The 17,659-nt window shown below is 30.4% G+C and overlaps 8 protein-coding genes across 8 annotated transcripts; 4 read left to right on the top strand and 4 right to left on the bottom strand.

Moving 5' to 3' along the window:
- Positions 1–329: 329 nt before the first annotated feature.
- Positions 330–3,105, bottom strand: BX663DRAFT_509968 (chitin synthase 1). Its single transcript, XM_051527698.1, has 7 exons — positions 2,608–3,105; positions 2,306–2,554; positions 2,153–2,206; positions 1,327–2,103; positions 1,097–1,263; positions 659–1,000; positions 330–579 (listed from the first exon to the last, which is right to left on the bottom strand). The coding sequence occupies exons 1-7, from the start codon at positions 3,079–3,081 to the stop codon at positions 399–401; spliced, it is 2,244 nt and encodes a 747-aa protein (XP_051382635.1). The 5' UTR covers positions 3,082–3,105; the 3' UTR covers positions 330–398.
- Positions 3,106–3,718: 613 nt separating this feature from the next.
- Positions 3,719–6,358, bottom strand: BX663DRAFT_454714 (armadillo-type protein). Its single transcript, XM_051523826.1, has 11 exons — positions 6,288–6,358; positions 6,093–6,200; positions 5,894–6,028; positions 5,687–5,815; positions 5,479–5,607; positions 5,275–5,424; positions 4,916–5,188; positions 4,592–4,849; positions 4,211–4,513; positions 3,962–4,153; positions 3,719–3,910 (listed from the first exon to the last, which is right to left on the bottom strand). The coding sequence occupies exons 1-11, from the start codon at positions 6,325–6,327 to the stop codon at positions 3,783–3,785; spliced, it is 1,845 nt and encodes a 614-aa protein (XP_051382634.1). The 5' UTR covers positions 6,328–6,358; the 3' UTR covers positions 3,719–3,782.
- A 573-nt stretch (positions 6,359–6,931) lies between these two features.
- On the top strand, positions 6,932–7,900 carry BX663DRAFT_486457 (uncharacterized protein; the record flags this gene model as incomplete). Its single annotated transcript, XM_051524679.1, has 1 exon — positions 6,932–7,900. The coding sequence occupies one exon, from the start codon at positions 6,932–6,934 to the stop codon at positions 7,898–7,900; it is 969 nt and encodes a 322-aa protein (XP_051382633.1).
- A 319-nt stretch (positions 7,901–8,219) lies between these two features.
- BX663DRAFT_561259 (CCAAT-binding transcription factor (CBF-B/NF-YA) subunit B-domain-containing protein) lies at positions 8,220–9,050 on the top strand (the record flags this gene model as incomplete). The annotated part of the gene is made up of 4 exons (XM_051531918.1): positions 8,220–8,292; positions 8,347–8,448; positions 8,545–8,875; positions 8,935–9,050. The coding sequence occupies exons 1-4, from the start codon at positions 8,290–8,292 to the stop codon at positions 9,048–9,050; spliced, it is 552 nt and encodes a 183-aa protein (XP_051382632.1). The 5' UTR covers positions 8,220–8,289.
- Positions 9,051–9,063: 13 nt separating this feature from the next.
- BX663DRAFT_509960 (transcription elongation factor S-II) lies at positions 9,064–10,345 on the bottom strand. The gene is made up of 4 exons (XM_051527697.1): positions 10,252–10,345; positions 10,099–10,158; positions 9,654–9,999; positions 9,064–9,572 (listed from the first exon to the last, which is right to left on the bottom strand). The coding sequence occupies exons 1-4, from the start codon at positions 10,321–10,323 to the stop codon at positions 9,148–9,150; spliced, it is 903 nt and encodes a 300-aa protein (XP_051382631.1). The 5' UTR covers positions 10,324–10,345; the 3' UTR covers positions 9,064–9,147.
- Positions 10,346–11,084: 739 nt separating this feature from the next.
- Positions 11,085–12,350, top strand: BX663DRAFT_473039 (translation protein SH3-like domain-containing protein). The gene is made up of 3 exons (XM_051524189.1): positions 11,085–11,180; positions 11,629–11,999; positions 12,085–12,350. The coding sequence occupies exons 1-3, from the start codon at positions 11,165–11,167 to the stop codon at positions 12,085–12,087; spliced, it is 390 nt and encodes a 129-aa protein (XP_051382630.1). The 5' UTR covers positions 11,085–11,164; the 3' UTR covers positions 12,088–12,350.
- Positions 12,351–12,426: 76 nt separating this feature from the next.
- BX663DRAFT_473038 (uncharacterized protein) lies at positions 12,427–14,895 on the top strand. The gene is made up of 7 exons (XM_051524188.1): positions 12,427–13,257; positions 13,329–13,424; positions 13,489–13,616; positions 13,668–13,803; positions 13,870–13,971; positions 14,033–14,113; positions 14,176–14,895. Exons 1-7 carry the CDS (start codon positions 12,559–12,561, stop codon positions 14,791–14,793), a joined length of 1,860 nt encoding a protein of 619 aa, XP_051382629.1. The 5' UTR covers positions 12,427–12,558; the 3' UTR covers positions 14,794–14,895.
- A 7-nt stretch (positions 14,896–14,902) lies between these two features.
- Positions 14,903–16,129, bottom strand: BX663DRAFT_435263 (uncharacterized protein; the record flags this gene model as incomplete). Its single annotated transcript, XM_051523109.1, has 4 exons — positions 14,903–14,979; positions 15,039–15,396; positions 15,451–15,684; positions 15,776–16,129. 4 exons carry the CDS (start codon positions 16,127–16,129, stop codon positions 14,903–14,905), a joined length of 1,023 nt encoding a protein of 340 aa, XP_051382628.1.
- Between the last annotated feature and the right edge of the window lie 1,530 nt (positions 16,130–17,659).

Genomic DNA, 17,659 nt, shown 5'->3' with positions numbered 1-17,659 from the left:
AGAAAAAGGCAGAATATGATGTGTATATACATGTATGGTCGTTTTATTTTTATATATAGACAGAAAACTATCATGTAGGGTTGATTATCCTGATGTAAAAATGCCTAACAATAAATAAATAATGGATCCTACAAAACGAAAGATACCCAAACCACAATTGATCCAGAGCATAATAGACATATATGTTGTGCCAACAGATTCATTAAATATGGACTCGTATTCAGACGCAGTAATGAATACAACAAGTAATGCATTACATGCAATCCATACAAGAACAAGATGTGTTCTAAAAGATCTATAATAATCATCTTTAGTTAAAGATCCACCCTCCTAAAAGAAGAAAAAAAAAGTCAGCTGAATGAATATTTCCCATTTTATTTTATTTTTTAATTGTTGGTTCATACTTGGTGCTTGAGAGGTTTTTCATCAAGTGCTAATAATACTTCATCATATTGACAATTAATATCGTATTTATCGGCAGGTAATTCAATTTCTACAGTTTTTACTCCTTTATTTTGTTCTTCTACTTTAACTACACCAAGATCCTTTGCAGTAGTATTATCTCCTTTAGTCCCCCAGCTAATTATACATTATTAATTATTATTAAAAAAAAAGAAAGAAAGAAAGAAAGAAAGAAAGAGAGAGAGAGATCGTTTACCTTACGTCATGTGTATTGCAAAATGCATAGATATTTAAAATGTTAATGTAACCAGGTAAAAGTAATAAATAAGGCAAGAAGCTAGTAAACATATGAAAAGGCTGACAATGTAAACAACTTGCAACAAAATAAATACCATAAGTTGATCCTAAAGAAATGATCATATTTCGTAATCCTGAATCATTCATTGCAATATTAAAATTAGTTGTTGTATCATAAGTCCAATTATATTTTTTAGCCGCTAACTGGATTCCTTTATAGATGAGCCATGACGAACAAAACAGCATATAGCACATAATACATGCAAATCCAATCAAGCATGTCATAAACAAAAATTTTGAACTATATTATATATTAAAACAAGTTAGGATTTTTTTGATGTCTATGTTTATATTGATTGTTTGCTTTATTTTTATTTTTATTTTTTATTATTATTACCTTTGAGGTCGATTGCCCATAGAACAAATGAAAATGATAAATAGCAAAAAAGCATAAGTGTATTTACACAAGTCAAATATTCTACCTCCCCATCCATTCCCAAATGGATCTACATTTGATGCTGATAAACTTTTTGTTATAAAATAGAATGCAATATAAAAGTTGCCCTATAATAATAATAAAGCCCTCATTAAGGATGTTTATATATACGTATTTATTAAGATTCTTACCACAGCAAACCAACTAAAGATTAAACTAATCATATTATAAATCCCTTCAATTATAAGTAACAAAGTTCGATTAACACCATGTCCACTATTCCAAAACTTTCTAAAATGAATAAGTCCATAGATGCCTGCAAAAAATGATCCATTAAGCCATCGTCTTCGTTGTGAAATAAATTCCGGTAGCTGATTAGGTACGTCAGTCTCTGCAAAGGCACTGTCAACGTACTGCAATAACCATCTCTCATTCTTTTTGGCTACTAATTCAAAACATAGGATTCGGTCCTCAGCAAGATACATGTTTGCTTCAAATAGATTCGACTTTGCTGAATTGGTTGCGTGTAAGTCCTCGCCCATAAAATATTTTTCCAGTGGTCCATGTCCGTTTACATCATTCTTTAGGGCTGCATAACGATAAGCTGAAAACGCGCCAGGTAGGACACTGATGTATCCAAAGACACTCTCAAGTGGCTTATCAAGGATATTAGACATTTTATATTCAAAATTTTGAGCTGCTACAAGTGGATTAATAAAGAGTTGATATCCTGCTGTCCCTGTCATTGCACGTATCTCTCCACACGCACCTCCTATTAGGGGGTTACGATGAAATACTTTCCAAAGTTGATAGATACTACTGTTACCAGGACGTGTTCCTACATCTAATAGAACACATATGTTCGGTTGAATGATAGGTCCAAATGCATTAAAGAACCAACGATGCGAATTAATTTTTTTTGCGTTTTTTTCTTTTAAGCAAAACATAACCTGAACTGGAACGATTCCCTATAGTATGAATTAGAGCAAAATAATAATAATAATAATAATAATGTACCTTATCTGATCCTTTAATGTTCATATCCGAGTCAATTGAAATTTGTGTAGTGTACTAGCCAACAATATAAATATATATACATATATATATTTAGAATGGATACAGTTGATATTTGTATTATAATATATATACATGTATATGTATATATTTTACTTCATAAATATGTGCTTTGACAGGCTTATCGTCTATAATATTTTTAGCTATTCCTGATTGATATATTCCCATCGAAGCAAGTACGTTCAAGACTCTTTTGTTCACTACTTGTCTACCATCTGCTACAATACAAACAACAATTTTTTTCCATCCTTCTGGTCCCCAAACAGGATTCTTTTTTAGACTGCAGATATGAGCAATATTTTTCATTACACCATGTAATGTTCTAGTTAATAAGATTTCATCTTCCTATTTATAACATTAAGAAAAGAAAAAAAAAACCTTTTTTTTTTCTTCTTTACATTATACATAGTCATCACAATAAATAATTCTGTTTCTCTTTTGTAAATTTTTGGTCTCAAGGTAAAGCCTTTTGCTTCAAATTCATCAGGCTCACAAGTAACTGCCGTATATCGAAGCTTAGAGAATTCCTCATGTTCATTAAAGGTCAGTGCACTCAAGAGCCTGTCCGGTATAGGACAATCCACCACAAGATTGTTATTTGTCAACTCAAGTCGCCTACGAGTCATCTTTCTACCTAACCCAGTTTGAGGAGACATTTTAGGTGCATCTAAATAGGATTTAGTGCCTACAGGACTCTCTCGTCGCTTCTGTGATCTTAATGATGATAATGTTTGCTGGTTTCTTTGATAGTTCGACTCTTGTTGGTTACTTATCAGTTCTGTTTCTTCACTTTTGGATGTGAAAAACCAATTTGTAAACCAATTTCCAATATTTCCTTCTTCTTCTTGTTCGTTGGTAGCCTTTGAAGTCATAGATAATAAAAAGAGGTATGAAAGTAATATAAATGAATAAATGAATAATAATAATAATAAAAGATTTGGTATATAGGCAACAGTGCTGAGTTTAATAAACCCATTGATTGCCTAAAGCGTTGATTTGTTTTGATGTTCATATCCATTTTAGCAATTTTTTTTTTCCATTTAAAAGAGTTTATTTAAAATAAAAAATAACCAATAAACACATAACAATTTCATTATACTAGTATATTGCCCTAGCCAGCCCACTTCCCTAAATAAAATAAAAAAAAAATTGATAAAAACCTCTTCGGAATCATGGGGACAAAAGAGCAGAAGAAATCAGAAATAATATATTACAAGAATATCATCCATTTGACACTAACAAGTTTGACAGAAGGAGAAAGTATTTTGTGAAATAGATAATTTCATTTTATGCAGAATGGTACAGATCACTGGCGAACAAATTAACCAAAGGGAAGTTAATTACAGAGACTTTGATTTCTTCAGGGGGGTAGTTTTAGTTGAGAAAAAAAAGAAAAAACCTCTCCTTCATCTTTCAATGTAAATCTCACTCTCAACTATTACCTTGATATATATATTTTTTTTTATCAACGTAATGATCATATATTCTCAATTATTTAATAGCCTATTTCTCTTTTTATCAAAACTTTTTCTTTTCTCATTTATTTAGAAAATACATTATTCCTTTACATACTTTATTGCTGCAGTGACTTCATTAAAGTACTTGTATACTTGTACAATTCTGGATCACTATTTAACTTTTCTATTCTATCTAAGGATAACGCACGAATAGTTGTAATGATATCACTAAAGTCTTGACTCACTTATAACAGTGTTAATACTCTATACATATATTTATATAATTTTATGTTACCTGATCTCCTCTTAGCTGCTTCAACTATTTTACAAAGTAATACACAAGCATTACATTTAATTTGAATAGGAATTTCATTGTTTTCTGAACATATATCATCTATAAGCACTTCAAAAAATGAACGTTGTTCGACTTTCTCCTTCTGATCCACTTCATCTTCCTCATGATGATGAATAACGAATAAAGGTAAAGCTTTATTGTTATTATTAGTATTATGATTACATTCAGTTAATAATGCACATCATTTACCTTTATCTAATTCAGACTCTAAAGTTAGATCCGAAAAAATCAATGTCAAAGCCATGATTCCATCGTTTTTTAAAATAGAAAATGTGGATATTCGAACAAGTTCTATAATAGGTTCCATAATATTGAATTCCATTAATTTCATCTTTAAATCAGCATTATCCTTTTCGATCCAAACCGTTTTTACAAGATTTGTTAATATACGTGTTGCTTCACTTTTAGCTGCTACATCATCTACTCTTTTAATAAAAGATATGACATGTGATAATGTATTATTTTCTTGAATGACTTGTTTAGCATTTTTGTCTACAATTAAAATAATAATTGATTAGCGCCTATAAAGTATAAATCATATTCTTTTTTTTCTTCTTCTTCTTTCTTTACAGTTTCCCATAACAAGTAATTTTAAAATGCCAATTGTAAGGAATTGATTTCTTTTAAGCATATCTTTATCAAGTACTGGAGTTATAATTGCAATACAATCACTGTTACCAATCATTTCCTTATTTACAGTTGGAAGACATAAATGTTTTAAGCAGCCCAGAATTGCATATTGAAATGTTGCATTTTCAGTTGTTTGATATAGATTTAATAAAAGTTGAGATAAATGATGTTTTTCGACCAACTCAATACAATGTTCATCTAATAATATAAAGTATTAATAAATGCAGCTCTCAGCAAGGAAGACCTTGTATATGTATTATTTACCAGATCTTGCAAGATTTCCAAGAATATAAACAGCACATTGATGTACAACTTCAGATTCATTATTTTTTGCCATATTTAAAAATCGTTCAAGTTGAGTATCGTATAATTCATTCATTTTTGAGTCTGTGGATGAAGCATAGATGGCGATTTTACTAGCTGTTTTTTGTATATCTTCTAGTCTCTCTTTGTCATCCTTCTCGACCTTTGAATATTCAAGAAAGTCTAATAATGTAGGTAAACCATTCATATCTATAATTTCATTCTGAAGATCATCTATAAAGATATATATATATATATATACAAGATTCCTCGTTATGAACTAGGCTAGAATGAGTGTCTTTTATATAAAGTATGATTACCATCGTCCATTATAAGTTGTAGTAAAGTGTCTACCAAATTTTCCATATTGTCTAACTCATCCATATATTCTCCAGATTTAAAATAATATTCAATCATATTCATATAAGTCTTTACAGTTGAAGGTGTTGAAATAGTTTTTCGTGCCTTATCTAATTTTATATTATAAACATGTATTTAATTTTATACGAACTATTTTATATTACCTTCTGCAACTAAATTGTCTAGAGTCTTTAATGCCAATGTAATAGAACCATCATCTACCTTTTCAGGCTCTATTAGAGCTATCAATTTTTCAGCTATTCCTGTCTCTGCTATTTCAATTTGAATAGGTGCTTAAAAGAAGTAAAAAAAGGGGGGGGTGAATATTATTTATCCTATTTTTTATTTTATTTTTTATTGATAATGACTTACCATAGTCCATGCTACTATTTAAACAGAATCCACAAGCAGTACGAATTAAATCAGGCAAATCCCTATTATCAAAATAAGGTGCTATAATAGGAAAAATACCAGCATCTTTCACTCTTTTACGATTATCCACTAAAGAAAAAAAGAAAAGAAAAAACAAATATGAATACCTTTTTTTTTTTTTTTTTTTTTTGTTTCACTTTAATTTACTATGATCAAAGCATAAATTGCCTAATACCCGGAGTGCCTGAATTTGAAAATCTGTTTGTTTTCCAGAAGCCATTTTTAATAGTTTTGATAATGTCTCAATAAGACCTGATTCTCCTAAGGGTGAACGGAATGATGCTATATAAAACAGTCCATCAGTATTTATGTTTAATTTGAAATCAATGTGTCTTTCTTTCTTTACGTTCACGTAGGTTGTCAGCTAATGTCTTGCAAATGTTAATAGATGATGTCCAATCATTTGTTTCTAGGTTTTGACTCAAAGTAGTTACTAAACTCAAGATGGAATCATCTTCAAATTAAAAAACAAATCGGTTAAAAATGAAAAGAAAAAAGAACAAATCTGGAAAAAGGTGCTTCTTTTTTTTTAGCTTTTTACCTTTAAGTTCAGTCTTGGAATCTTTGAAAACAGGATTCATTGTTAAGTATATAAACAATTAGATACTCGCGTCTTTTTTTTTTTTTTTTTTTCTTAGGACAGAATTATTCATCATATAATTTTAAAGTCCTTCGTCATAAGATATATTTTCTTTATTATGTGACTGTAAAAAAAAAAGAAGGAAAATAACATATAACAATATGACGATCACTGGTATAATAACTTTAAAGTTATATAGCAAGCTCATTTTTATTTTATGTTTGTCAGCAAGTAAATAGCATAACATGTTAAGCTCTTTATAAGCCTATGTCTTTTTATTTTATTTTATTTTAATAGATAATGTATGATTATTAAATAAAAGGTTATTATTGTATATACGTTTATTATGTATATAAATAGTAGTTAGTATGCATAGGTTAGCCATTTTATTCGTTGTATATACAAATGCTATATGCATTTAAAGAATGAAAATATTTAAATCAAGACGAGCATTAATCATAATATAAGAAATCTTTAAGACTTGACTGAAGTGAACAATAATAAACAACAAAAAAAAAAAAGGTCTTGAATCATTTATAAAGAGACGAAAAAAGGGGAAAAAAAAACTCCTCCCATCTTGCTTTTATTTAGTGCTTGAATTTATAATGCGTTCTATTATTTTTACTGCTATTGCTCTCTTTACTGCTTCAGCATGGGCTACAAAGAATACAGACTTTTATCCTGTCAATTTTGCTGCTGATGATGCCTTTGCTGATAATACTGTGGATAATGCTGTTGGACTTAATAATACATTTGTTACTTTCCGTTGGAGAGGTGATAATGTCTTTGCTGTTGAATCCTTTGACTTTAATCTTGAGGATAATGCACGTATTCAAATTACTGATTATAAGAATCGTGGTGATATGTTCGAAGTCTTTGACAATGGTGCCTCCTTGGGCCTTACATCACAAGTAGATAACATAAAGGATGATCAAGTCTTTATGGCCACCCCTCAAGAGGCACTTGATGATGAACGTTTCAGTAGAGGTGTCTTTGATTTGGCTAAAGGACAACACAAGATTACCATTAAGGCTGTTGGTCCTTATAATGCTGGTACAGCTGCTATTCGTATCATGGATCATGCAGATGTTTCTTTCCATAAGAAGGAGAACAATAATAATAATAAGAAGAAGGGTACTCGTGGAAGATATCGCCAACAAGGATATGAATCTAAAGAGGAGACAAGTGAAGATGATAAAGACTCATATAAAGATGATATGGACTTTTATGGACACGGTATTGAAAGTAACAAAAATGGAATGAGTGGCAGTGGTAGTGGCAGTGGTAGTGGCAGTGGTAGTGGTAGTGGTAGTGGCAGTCGTAGTGGTAGTGGTAGTGGTAGTGGTAGTGGCAGTGGCAGTGGCAGTGACAGTGGATTTGAATACAATATGCAAGCAGATAAAGATTGTGGTATCCATAATCATAGAGGACTATCAAATCAAGAATATGATCTCTCTCATACTATTACTTTTACCAAGACCAAGTGGGTTGTTCAATTGCCTAGCCACATCTCTCATAATGATCACAGTGATCAATCATATCTTTATCTTACTGAATTTGACGAAGACTATTAAGCAAAAAAAAAAAAAAAAAAATAACATTTAGAACATCTTTATTACCCTCTTTATAATTTATTCTTTTAATAAATAAATAAATAAAAAAGACAATAGTTATTTATTCGTTTTGTAAAATATATGCGTATTTTAGAATTAAATTATTTATAATACAAAAGATTTTATTTTTTATACTCTTGACATGAATGTAACAAGAAGCTGACATAAAAATAAAAATTTTGTGTGTGTCTGCATTTTTTTTTTTTTTTTTTTTTTTTTTTTGTCACTGTTGTTGTTGTTGCGGTTATTTTTTTTTTTTTTTTTTTTTTTTTTTTTTTTTCAAATAGATATATTGTTTTAAATACATGTATTCATTTTATATGAATCTTGTATAAATAAATTAATACAAAATGGTAAATCATAAACAAGTTTCTTATATCAAAGACAAAACTAACATTGACCAATAGACTACATCTACATCTTCCCCTACACCAACAACAAGAACAACAAACACTACTACTTCTACTATATCTCCAACAGTCGACAATGATAAACACATAGGACAGCAAGTAAGTGCATGTTGTTTTTTATACACATGTAGATAACGCTTTATTAATAATGATTAATCCTTTTTTTATTTTTTTTTTTTAAAAAAAAAAATGAAGATTAGCCCACAAGATGCAGTGACAGCAGCTATAGCACAAGTTATGCATTCACTTCATAATAATCATACACAACAACAACAACAACTAACACCTTCATTACATGTTCCACAACAACAATCTCATTCTATTGTAGGGAATACAACCACTACTACTGAAGAAGAACCCGTTTATGTAAATGCAAAACAGTATCATCGTATTTTAAAACGTAGAATGGCGCGTTTTAAATTAGAAGAACAATATAAAATTGCAAGAAATAGAAAACCTTATCTTCATGAAAGTCGTCACAGACATGCCATGTCGAGACCTCGAGGACCTGATGGACGTTTTTTAAGTATGTCATATGTAAAATGAATGTTTTCAATTTGTATTAACAATTTTTTTTTTTTTAAGCTGCTGCTGAGATTGCAGCATTAAAGAATAACCAAGAGCAACAACAACAACAACAACAACAAATAAATAACAATAATAATAATAATACTAATAATAAAGACAACACACATATTTAAACATCTTTATGCTCTATGAACAAAAAAAAAAAAAAAAAAAGTTTATATGTTTATTTTAATGCTTTCTTCTCTATTTTTGTATATGTAATAATGTAATTTAACAGAACTTCCAATGATTACCGCAACCAACACAAGTAACAAAGGTAGTCATAGGTTCATCTGCACTTCGAGTTTGCATTTGGAAATAGGTACATTTTCTACCGCCACATTTACCACATTTGAACATATCAGTCTCTGCTTGAGCAGATCCAGCACCTCTTGCCTTAAAGAGGGCTTCTTCAGCTAATTTACGATCACGTGCTTGTGCCTCTTCAGATGCCATTTCTTCTACCCCCATCTTGCATAGTTTACTAACTGATAATTCACCACTCACAACACTTTCACGTAATCCTGGATTATTCTTATTCTTAAGATTAAGAGCAAGTGATCGTACCTTGTTCTTATAGTTTTGATTGACATCATTGTATTCTAAATAGAGTGTCTTTTCGATAGCTAATGCTCGCTTTATTAATAAATCTGAATCTAAAGAAAAAAAAAAGAAGAAGAAGATGATGAGTTCCCAACCTTTACTGATTTCTATTCTATTCTATTCTATTTACTTACCTGCTCCACATCCAAAGGCAATAGAGTTATAGATAAGCTCAATTGTTTTATCACGAGGACCATTTCCTGTTGAATGAAAAGTGACTTCATCTGATTTCATAGTACGAGGTGGACCTTCGATTGAAGGTGTCTTTGGTGAAGAAGCTTGAGATGAAGAAGGTGAAATCTTTTTAGAAGTAGGTGGTGTTATAGTTGGTGTATTAATAGCAGAACTAGTGGTATTATTATTAGTTGAATTACGAAGCACGTCTTCTTTCCATTTCTTAACAACTGATTTTGCTTTAATAGATAGCTTTGTATCTTTATGTGATCTTAATTTGCCAACAATTTTGCCAATATCCGTTTTCTATTAATGTGAATTTTGTGTAAATTTATACATTCTAAACTAAATAAATAAACATAGATATTTGTATATATTTATTTATTTATTTTTTTATTTTTTTACTTTTAACACTTCGCCTGTCACTTTAATTTTTTGTAAAGATTCCAAAATATCTAAGCAAGTCTATATAGAATGAACATGAATACATAAAACAAAAGAATTTTTTAAAAAAAAAAAATAAAATAAAAATAAAAAAAAAAACTGTTCAGTATTTACTTGAACATTATCTTTTTCTAAAGCTGATTGGATTGAGCTTTTGGCTTTAAGAAGTTCTTGTTCTGTACTCATAATATATATAGTAAAAGAGAGAGAGAGAGAGAAAAGAATTAAATGTTTTTTAAAAAAAAAAAAAAATTATAAGCTTTTGAACAAAAAAAAAAAAAAAAAAAAAAAAAAAAAAATTCAATCTCAGTAAGAATCTGGCAGAGAAGAAAATCAAACGTTGTTTAAAAGACGACTGCTGTAATAAATTCAATGAATTCCCTTAGATCTAGATGTTATTTCTAGGAATAATAGTAATTCTATTACCTGTAGTTATCTTGACACCCTTTCACTAGATGAAAAGGGGGCTATAATGTGTTATTCATGACACTATTATTTCAACTCTTTATTTTAAAAGGTTGTATTAATAACTAGAAAGGTCAACTCTTCTTATTACAGCTCATAAACATTTCTTTGAATTGAATTATGTCAAAGTATCATAATATCTTTATTCCCATCAAGACCTTTTGTAGTATTAATATAACAAGTAGTGAATTAGACTTTTAAAATGACGTAATGAAATGCTATATTTAATACGCAATCATAAATAAGAATTGATAATAGAATGATGTGTCTTTTTTGATTATAGTTTTCTATCATTATTATTGTTGTTGTCTACTACCACTACATTATATGTGTACTTTTTTTTTCCTGAAAAAAAAAAAAAAAAAAAAAAGTCCGAGAAATAACTAAAATTATCCGGACCGGAAAAATGTTTCCTGATTCAAAATGATGAATTTACGTGTGCGTTTGAGAGTTTGGCCAGACAGAGAAGACAGAGGCGTGGGGGTGCTTAGGTTTGAACAATATCAAAGCAATCCTTTAAGATCTTCCCTTTTTATTTTCCATCCTACGTTATACAAGAAAGATGAAGTTCTCTGCTGGTAAGATGGATTCATCAATCAATAGATTTATGTTTGTTTTAAAAATGAGATGGATATTAAAAGAAGATTCAACGAACAGTCAACACAATTGAATTATTATATATGTGTGCATATAAAATACACTGCATGTCAATTGAACAATGTCAAGCATTATGTCAATACAGTTTTGACCCTTTAGAGTCTATATATATATGTGTATACGCAGACATACACACACACACATACACACATACACACACATACATACATACATACATACATACATACATACATATATACACACACGTACACATGTACACACGCACTCGCACTCGCACGCACACATATACAGAAAGACATATACATATACACATTATCTATAACAATATGCCATCTCATTTTTTTTTAAAAAAAACAAACTTTTTTTTTCCTTAAAGCTACTTGGATGTTAACCTTAATTTCTGCTTAGATGTTAGCTCCTCCCGTAGAAAGAGCAGAAAGGCTCATTTCACTGCTCCCTCTGATGTTCGTCGTAAGATCATGAGTGCTCCTTTGTCCAAGGAACTTCGCGAAAAGTACAACGTTCGTTCCATCCCTGTTCGTAAGGATGATGAAGTTATGGTTGTCCGTGGTACCTACAAGGGCCGTGAGGGTAAGATCACTCAAGTCTACCGTAAGAAGTGGGTCATTCACATTGATCGTGTTGCCCGTGAAAAGGTTAACGGTGCCACTGCTCCCATTGGTATCTCTGCCTCCAAGGTTGTTGTTACCAAGCTCAAGTTGGATAAGTCTCGTCTTGCCATTCTTGAACGTAAGGGAAAGAAGGAAGCTATGAAGCAGGTAAAATAAGATTGAATTCAAAAAAAAAGAAAATGTATACAGTTTAATTAAACTAATTTATCCTCTTTCTGTTTAATGACTATAGTAAATTAACTTGTAAAAAAATAAAGTAAAGAAAATAAAGGAATACGACAACTATTCTAGCTATTTTTCTTTTTATTATCATATTTTTGTATAGTTTATATTATATCATTGGAATCAATGAAAAAAATATACTTGTCTTGGTTTTTGTAATGGGTATATTCTACTAATTTTCAATGGGAGAGAAAGGGGGGGAATGAGTAATGTTGAGAGAATCTATTTATTCTACTGTTAATTTAATAAAAAAAAAAATAGATTTACACTCTTTCTACATATTTAACAGGAAAGTAAATGAAAGTGTGTCATGTACGTCACGTTTTTTTTTTTTTTTTTTTTTTTTTTTTTTTTTTTTTTGAATTATTCTTATTATCATTATTATTTTAGAAAAGAAACTATAATTGGTCAAAATATACAAATTTATAATTTTTTTTTTCTCTTTTTATTCTTTATTTTATTCTATAATAAACTTATAATAATCATGTCTAGCATCTATAACACTTCACGTTTGGATAAAGGGAAAGCACGAACCCCTGTTCCTCGTCGTGTAGGTGCTCCCTTACGTCCAGGCGTTGTTCCACAGCGTGTGCTTCAACAGCGACAATTTCAACAACAACAGCAACAACAACAACAGCAACAAGCAGCTGATATTACATTTAATGAGTTTCATCTCATGTCAGTTGCAAAACGAGGACAACATCACTTGATGGATTTCAAAACCAATAAAGCAATCGATCCAAAAAACTTTGCACGACCCGTCAAATTACATCGTAAAGAAACTAATTTTGTTCCCTATCGTCAATACATTCAAAATTTGAATGCACAAAACGCTGCTAAAGCTGCTAAAGCTGCTGCTGCTGCTGCTAATGCTGCTGCTATTATGGCTGGTAATTTGCCAACTCAAACAGAAGAATTAAATGAAGTTCCAACACCTACTCATCATGGCCCCAAGACGGGTGCAGATACTTCTTTAATTGCTCCCTTGGGGGGTGCTACTCGAAACAAGCAAATGTTATTTAAAAAGAGAACTAAACAAATTTATCTGGCAAAGGAGGATACAAGAGAGATTAAAGAACAAGAACATAGACCTTGGATACTAGAGGATTATGACGGTCAAAATAGTTTTACTGGAACCTATGAAGGTGGCCAACGTTCAGCTTACGTATTCTTTGTCTTGACTGTAAATATTATCTTTAAATGCTTATTAGAAATTATTTAAAAAAAAATACACATACTGGATACAATTTATAGGAAAGTGGTTTCAAAGTAGTCCCTGTTGATAAATGGTATAAGTTTCAACCAAAACGTAACTTTAAGACCTTATCACTAGAAGAGGCTGAAGAGCAGGTTTGTTTATTTATTTATACTAGTGTATAACTTTTGAATTATTTAATCATCGTTTTGTATACAGTTAAAGAAGCAACAAAAACGTGAAAATGGTAGATGGATGATGTTAAAGCGTGAAAGTGAGAATTCTAATTCTGAAGCTGATGCCAATCCTTCAAGGAAGTTCAAAATTGTTGATACGGGTGATAATAAGTAAGAGAATATATACATACATACATATAATATACTTACGTATTATTATAGTAGAGGCGGTTCAGACGATGAAGGTGGTAGACAAGATTCTGATATGGACGATCTTGACTTTGATGATGTATTCCAAGATGATGAAGAGGGTACTGGAGAGCATGAATTAGAAGATGAAGATGTTAGAGATAGCAAGGTAAAGTAAATCCACCTTTTCTTATTATTCGCTCGTGTATTTATTTTATGTATGCTTGGTATATAGGATCGTATCAAGAAAGAAATTAAGGACTATTCAATTACAGGTGGACAACAGGATGATGTTGATGAATTTGAAGACAATAATAAGTTAACATCTGAAGGCAAGGTATGAACCTGTCTAATTACGTTTATAAATTATAGATGACTAACATTTAAGAATTATTTAGCAATTACGTAAATTAGTTCGTGATCTTGAAAAGAATCGTGCTTATGAAAGTGATGATGATGAAGATCCATATGCTTCTAGTGTAAGTTATTTTTATTTATATATTCATATTTTACTTTGATTATACTTAATCTACGTACATAGGCCGATGAAGTTGAATCAGATCAAAACGATGAGGAGCAAAATGAAGAGAATGAAAAAGAAAAAAAAAATAATATGATGCCACCAAAGAAGAAGGCTACAGCAACAGTTAAACCCAACATACCAAAAAAGATGACTAAAATTAAAAAGGAAGAATTATCAAAGCCTATTAGTCGCCCAGGATCGCCATCATTCCAAATCAAAAAGGAAGGATCTATTTCTCCTAACAGACCTTCTTCGCCTGTCAATACAACTTCACAGATGCGTCCTAGATCTCCTTCTTTAGCTAGTCCCTCATCACCTCATAAAGATATTAATAAGAAACGTAAAATGGAAGAAATATCAGGTGGATCTATGACAGATAGTAACAAGCATAAAAAGACCACGACATCAACAACTTCATCAGATGAGGCTGGGCTTATTACTGAACAAGAAGTGATTAATACTTTACGTGGTAAGATTATGACGACTAAAGAATTCCTTATGAGCTTTAGAAAACGTATCAAGAAAGATCCCCGTAATCGTGATATTATTACTACCTTATTAAGAAAGGTAGCCAAGAGTAATAGATCCTCGGATCCTAATACACGTACACTTGAATTAAAGCCAGAATTTCAATAATTTAGTGTATAATAATGGTAGAGAGAAAGAGAGAAAGTGTCCTTATTATATTTTTATGTATATATTTATATTTAAAGGATTATAATAAAGTCATAAATTATATGCCTAATTAATGCTGGTTTTTTTTTTCATTAAAAGCACACATTTTGCAGATTAGTTCGCCGTGTTCATCGCCTTGCCACATGCCTAATAAAGACAATTAAATAAAATAAAATGCTAAATTGTGTATATATTCTTGTAATTACCTGGAACTCGAGAAGACAACAGTCTATTACATCGAGAACATTGAAAGTGATGAATATGATAGTCTTGGCCAAGCGCACTAGCAGATGCCTCTTTAATGATATCATGACAATAATGACAGATTTTCACATTTCTCTTAACGTCATTATTCAGCCTTGTTTCATTAGTGGTAGTGCTTTTCTTTTGTTGAATAATAGGCTTTGGTTTAAGAATAGGTGGAGGTATTTTCTTTTGTTGTTGTTGTTGTTGTTGTTGTTGCTGCTGCTGCTGTTGTTGTTGATGATGATGGTAATGTTCTTCACAATAAGGCCTATTTTTATGTACTAAAAATGTACCATTTCTAAATGGTTTTTTACAATCCTAATAAATCCGTATTAGACCATGGCTTGAGACAAAATAGTATGGATACGTTACTGCACAAGTAAAACAATGCTTGTGCCAACTTTGATCTAAGGCATTCACATATTCACCTAAAATATATTCTCCACATCCTCCACATTTCTTACCGCATACTTTCAAATAATCCTCCTGACAATAAGGCTTTTCTTCATGTAATAAGAACGAATTATTATTACCAAATGGCTTTTTACATAATGTACAACAAAAATGTCCTTCATGATAATGCTTGCCTAGGGCGCTAATTGATTTCTAGTAGACTATTTGCTTAGTTTTCTATGTATTTATGTATATATGTATATATATATATATATATATATTTAAGGAAAATAATATGCTATACCTGAATAATAGGCTCATGGCAATAGTCACAACGTAAACTAAATGAATCTCGATAATCTCTACTACAATAAGGCTTCCCATCTTTTTCAAAATATTGTTCATTTTCTAAAGTTTTCTGGCAGGTATGACATTTAAAGCAACCCGCATGCCAAATTGCGTTCATGGCAGATACAACAGATCCTTCAATCGGTTTATGACAAGCAGGACAATCTAATCCTGCATAAATAGGATTTAATGTGCGTACTTTATCTTGCTCGAGTTTTGGTGGGTGAGAATCGGTAGGTATAGCAGAAGATGTAGACGACAATGGAGTAGGAGTTATGGGTGATGACTGCTTTTGTGATGAGGAAGGCATTGGATAAGCCTGTTTCTGATGAGAAAAAGATGGTCTTGAATATAAAGTAGCTTCAAAAGGATCTATATGCTTGGATTGCTTTGAGTCGGAATGAGGCTTTGGCGTTTGGGGAAGTGTATCTATGAGAGTCCCTGAAGCAGATTGAAGACGCTTTATTTTATCTTGGATTGTTTGACCTTCTTCAATGGATAAGTCTTTCATGGGAAGAATGAGATCATTTTTAGCTTGGCTGTATTCGGTTGTTAATTTCGGTCTTGTTTTGCTTGAAGGTAAACCTTTAAGATAGCTCTCTATCATTTAGGATTGTTAATTTACAAAATAAAGATTACCCAACATAATTTACCAAGTTGATCTTTTGTCATGTATGACATAATATTATTAATTTTTTTGTTTTTTTTAAAAAAAAAAAAAGAAGCAAATCTGCATATTATTTTTAACCTAAATCCAAGACAAAAAAAAAAAAAAAAAAAAAAAAAAAAAAAAAAAAAAAAAAAAAAAAAAAAAAGCAACCAATAAAAAATGATTTTGACATTTTATTTATAGCGAGCATCTTTGATCATTACAGCTTTTACAAACGAGGATAAATGCTAATGCTAACCTCGCTTCTAATAAATAAGAATTACGAAGCTTTTTTATTTTTTATTTTTTCAGTACATACACATATATTTAAATATAACTTCTTTTAACCTCTATTCATCTTTGGGCATTTCACACCGTGTATTAATGTAATTATAATGTTAGCATTATTACTATCCATCTCTATATCCGAGCTTTTATATATGTATAAATGTATATATTTTTTATTTTTTGGTCTTTTAATATGCTTTTACCTTCAGAGCCTGTAATGCTGTTATATAAAATAATGAAACTAAAAGATTCTAGATGGTCGTTTCAATAATTAAAAAGATAAGGAATACATGTTAAATGCTTGCTAACTTGAGATACTTTAGTGGAAGGAGATTTAAGAATAGCATTAATTTCACACTCTCTCCTTTTTTTTTATTTGCTATAAAGTCTTTCGTCTATAAATGACCATAAAGAGTTTTATATTTATCATGTATGAGTCTCTTTATTTATTTATGTGAACAAATGCTAACAATTATAGTAATCAAATATTCAATGTTAAGCTATTAATAGAATCTACAAACATTGAACAGTTGAATATTTTTTTTCTTTAATCGAATCTTCTTATTAATTACATGATATAAACATGATTAAATAAGGCAATTGATTTTCAAAATATTATGTAAGATTCATTAAAATTATAAGATTTACAAAAGAAAAAAGAAATAGAAATATGTAGATTAGATAATTCATTCTTAGGTTTTCCCCAAATTAAATAGTATTAAAATTGAGAGACTTTGACACGTTGTAGATTATAGTTTATTTAACCATTAAAAAAAAAGGGAAAAAGCCGGTAGTAATCATTTGGTTACTAACAGCAATTAATAAGTGTGATCATCTTTTATCGGTTGCTATACCAACGAACACATGGTCGTCAAAGACGGAAGATTTTTATCAGCAAAATAT

Source organism: Cokeromyces recurvatus (genome assembly GCF_025118155.1).
Source record: "Cokeromyces recurvatus strain NRRL 2243 chromosome Unknown BX663scaffold_13, whole genome shotgun sequence".
Taxonomy (NCBI): domain Eukaryota; kingdom Fungi; phylum Mucoromycota; class Mucoromycetes; order Mucorales; family Mucoraceae; genus Cokeromyces; species Cokeromyces recurvatus.
The sequence above is the reverse complement of the archived record's forward strand: the minus strand, read 5'-3'. Positions and strand labels throughout refer to the sequence as shown.

Excerpts from the sequence above, each read along its gene's own strand:
- BX663DRAFT_509968 (XM_051527698.1), bottom strand. The coding sequence starts at position 3,081 with ATGACTTCAAAGGCTACCAACGAACAAGAAGAAGAAGGAAATATTGGA. Across the intron at positions 2,104-2,152 it reads ACATTAAAGGATCAGATAAG|GGAATCGTTCCAGTTCAGGT; the intron begins GTACATTATTAT and ends TTCATACTATAG. Across the intron at positions 580-658 it reads TGCAATACACATGACGTAAG|CTGGGGGACTAAAGGAGATA; the intron begins GTAAACGATCTC and ends ATGTATAATTAG.
- BX663DRAFT_454714 (XM_051523826.1), bottom strand. The coding sequence starts at position 6,327 with ATGAATCCTGTTTTCAAAGATTCCAAGACTGAACTTAAAG. Across the intron at positions 5,608-5,686 it reads AAATAGTAGCATGGACTATG|CACCTATTCAAATTGAAATA; the intron begins GTAAGTCATTAT and ends ACTTCTTTTAAG. Across the intron at positions 3,911-3,961 it reads AGCAGCTAAGAGGAGATCAG|TGAGTCAAGACTTTAGTGAT; the intron begins GTAACATAAAAT and ends CACTGTTATAAG.
- BX663DRAFT_509960 (XM_051527697.1), bottom strand. The coding sequence starts at position 10,323 with ATGAGTACAGAACAAGAACTTCTTAAAGCCAAAAGCTCAATCCAATCA. Across the intron at positions 10,000-10,098 it reads TGACAGGCGAAGTGTTAAAA|AAAACGGATATTGGCAAAAT; the intron begins GTAAAAAAATAA and ends TCACATTAATAG. Across the intron at positions 9,573-9,653 it reads TGCCTTTGGATGTGGAGCAG|ATTCAGATTTATTAATAAAG; the intron begins GTAAGTAAATAG and ends TTTTTTCTTTAG.
- BX663DRAFT_473038 (XM_051524188.1), top strand. The coding sequence starts at position 12,559 with ATGTCTAGCATCTATAACACTTCACGTTTGGATAAAGGGAAAGCACGA. Across the intron at positions 13,258-13,328 it reads ACGTATTCTTTGTCTTGACT|GAAAGTGGTTTCAAAGTAGT; the intron begins GTAAATATTATC and ends TACAATTTATAG. Across the intron at positions 13,972-14,032 it reads AGTTAACATCTGAAGGCAAG|CAATTACGTAAATTAGTTCG; the intron begins GTATGAACCTGT and ends AGAATTATTTAG.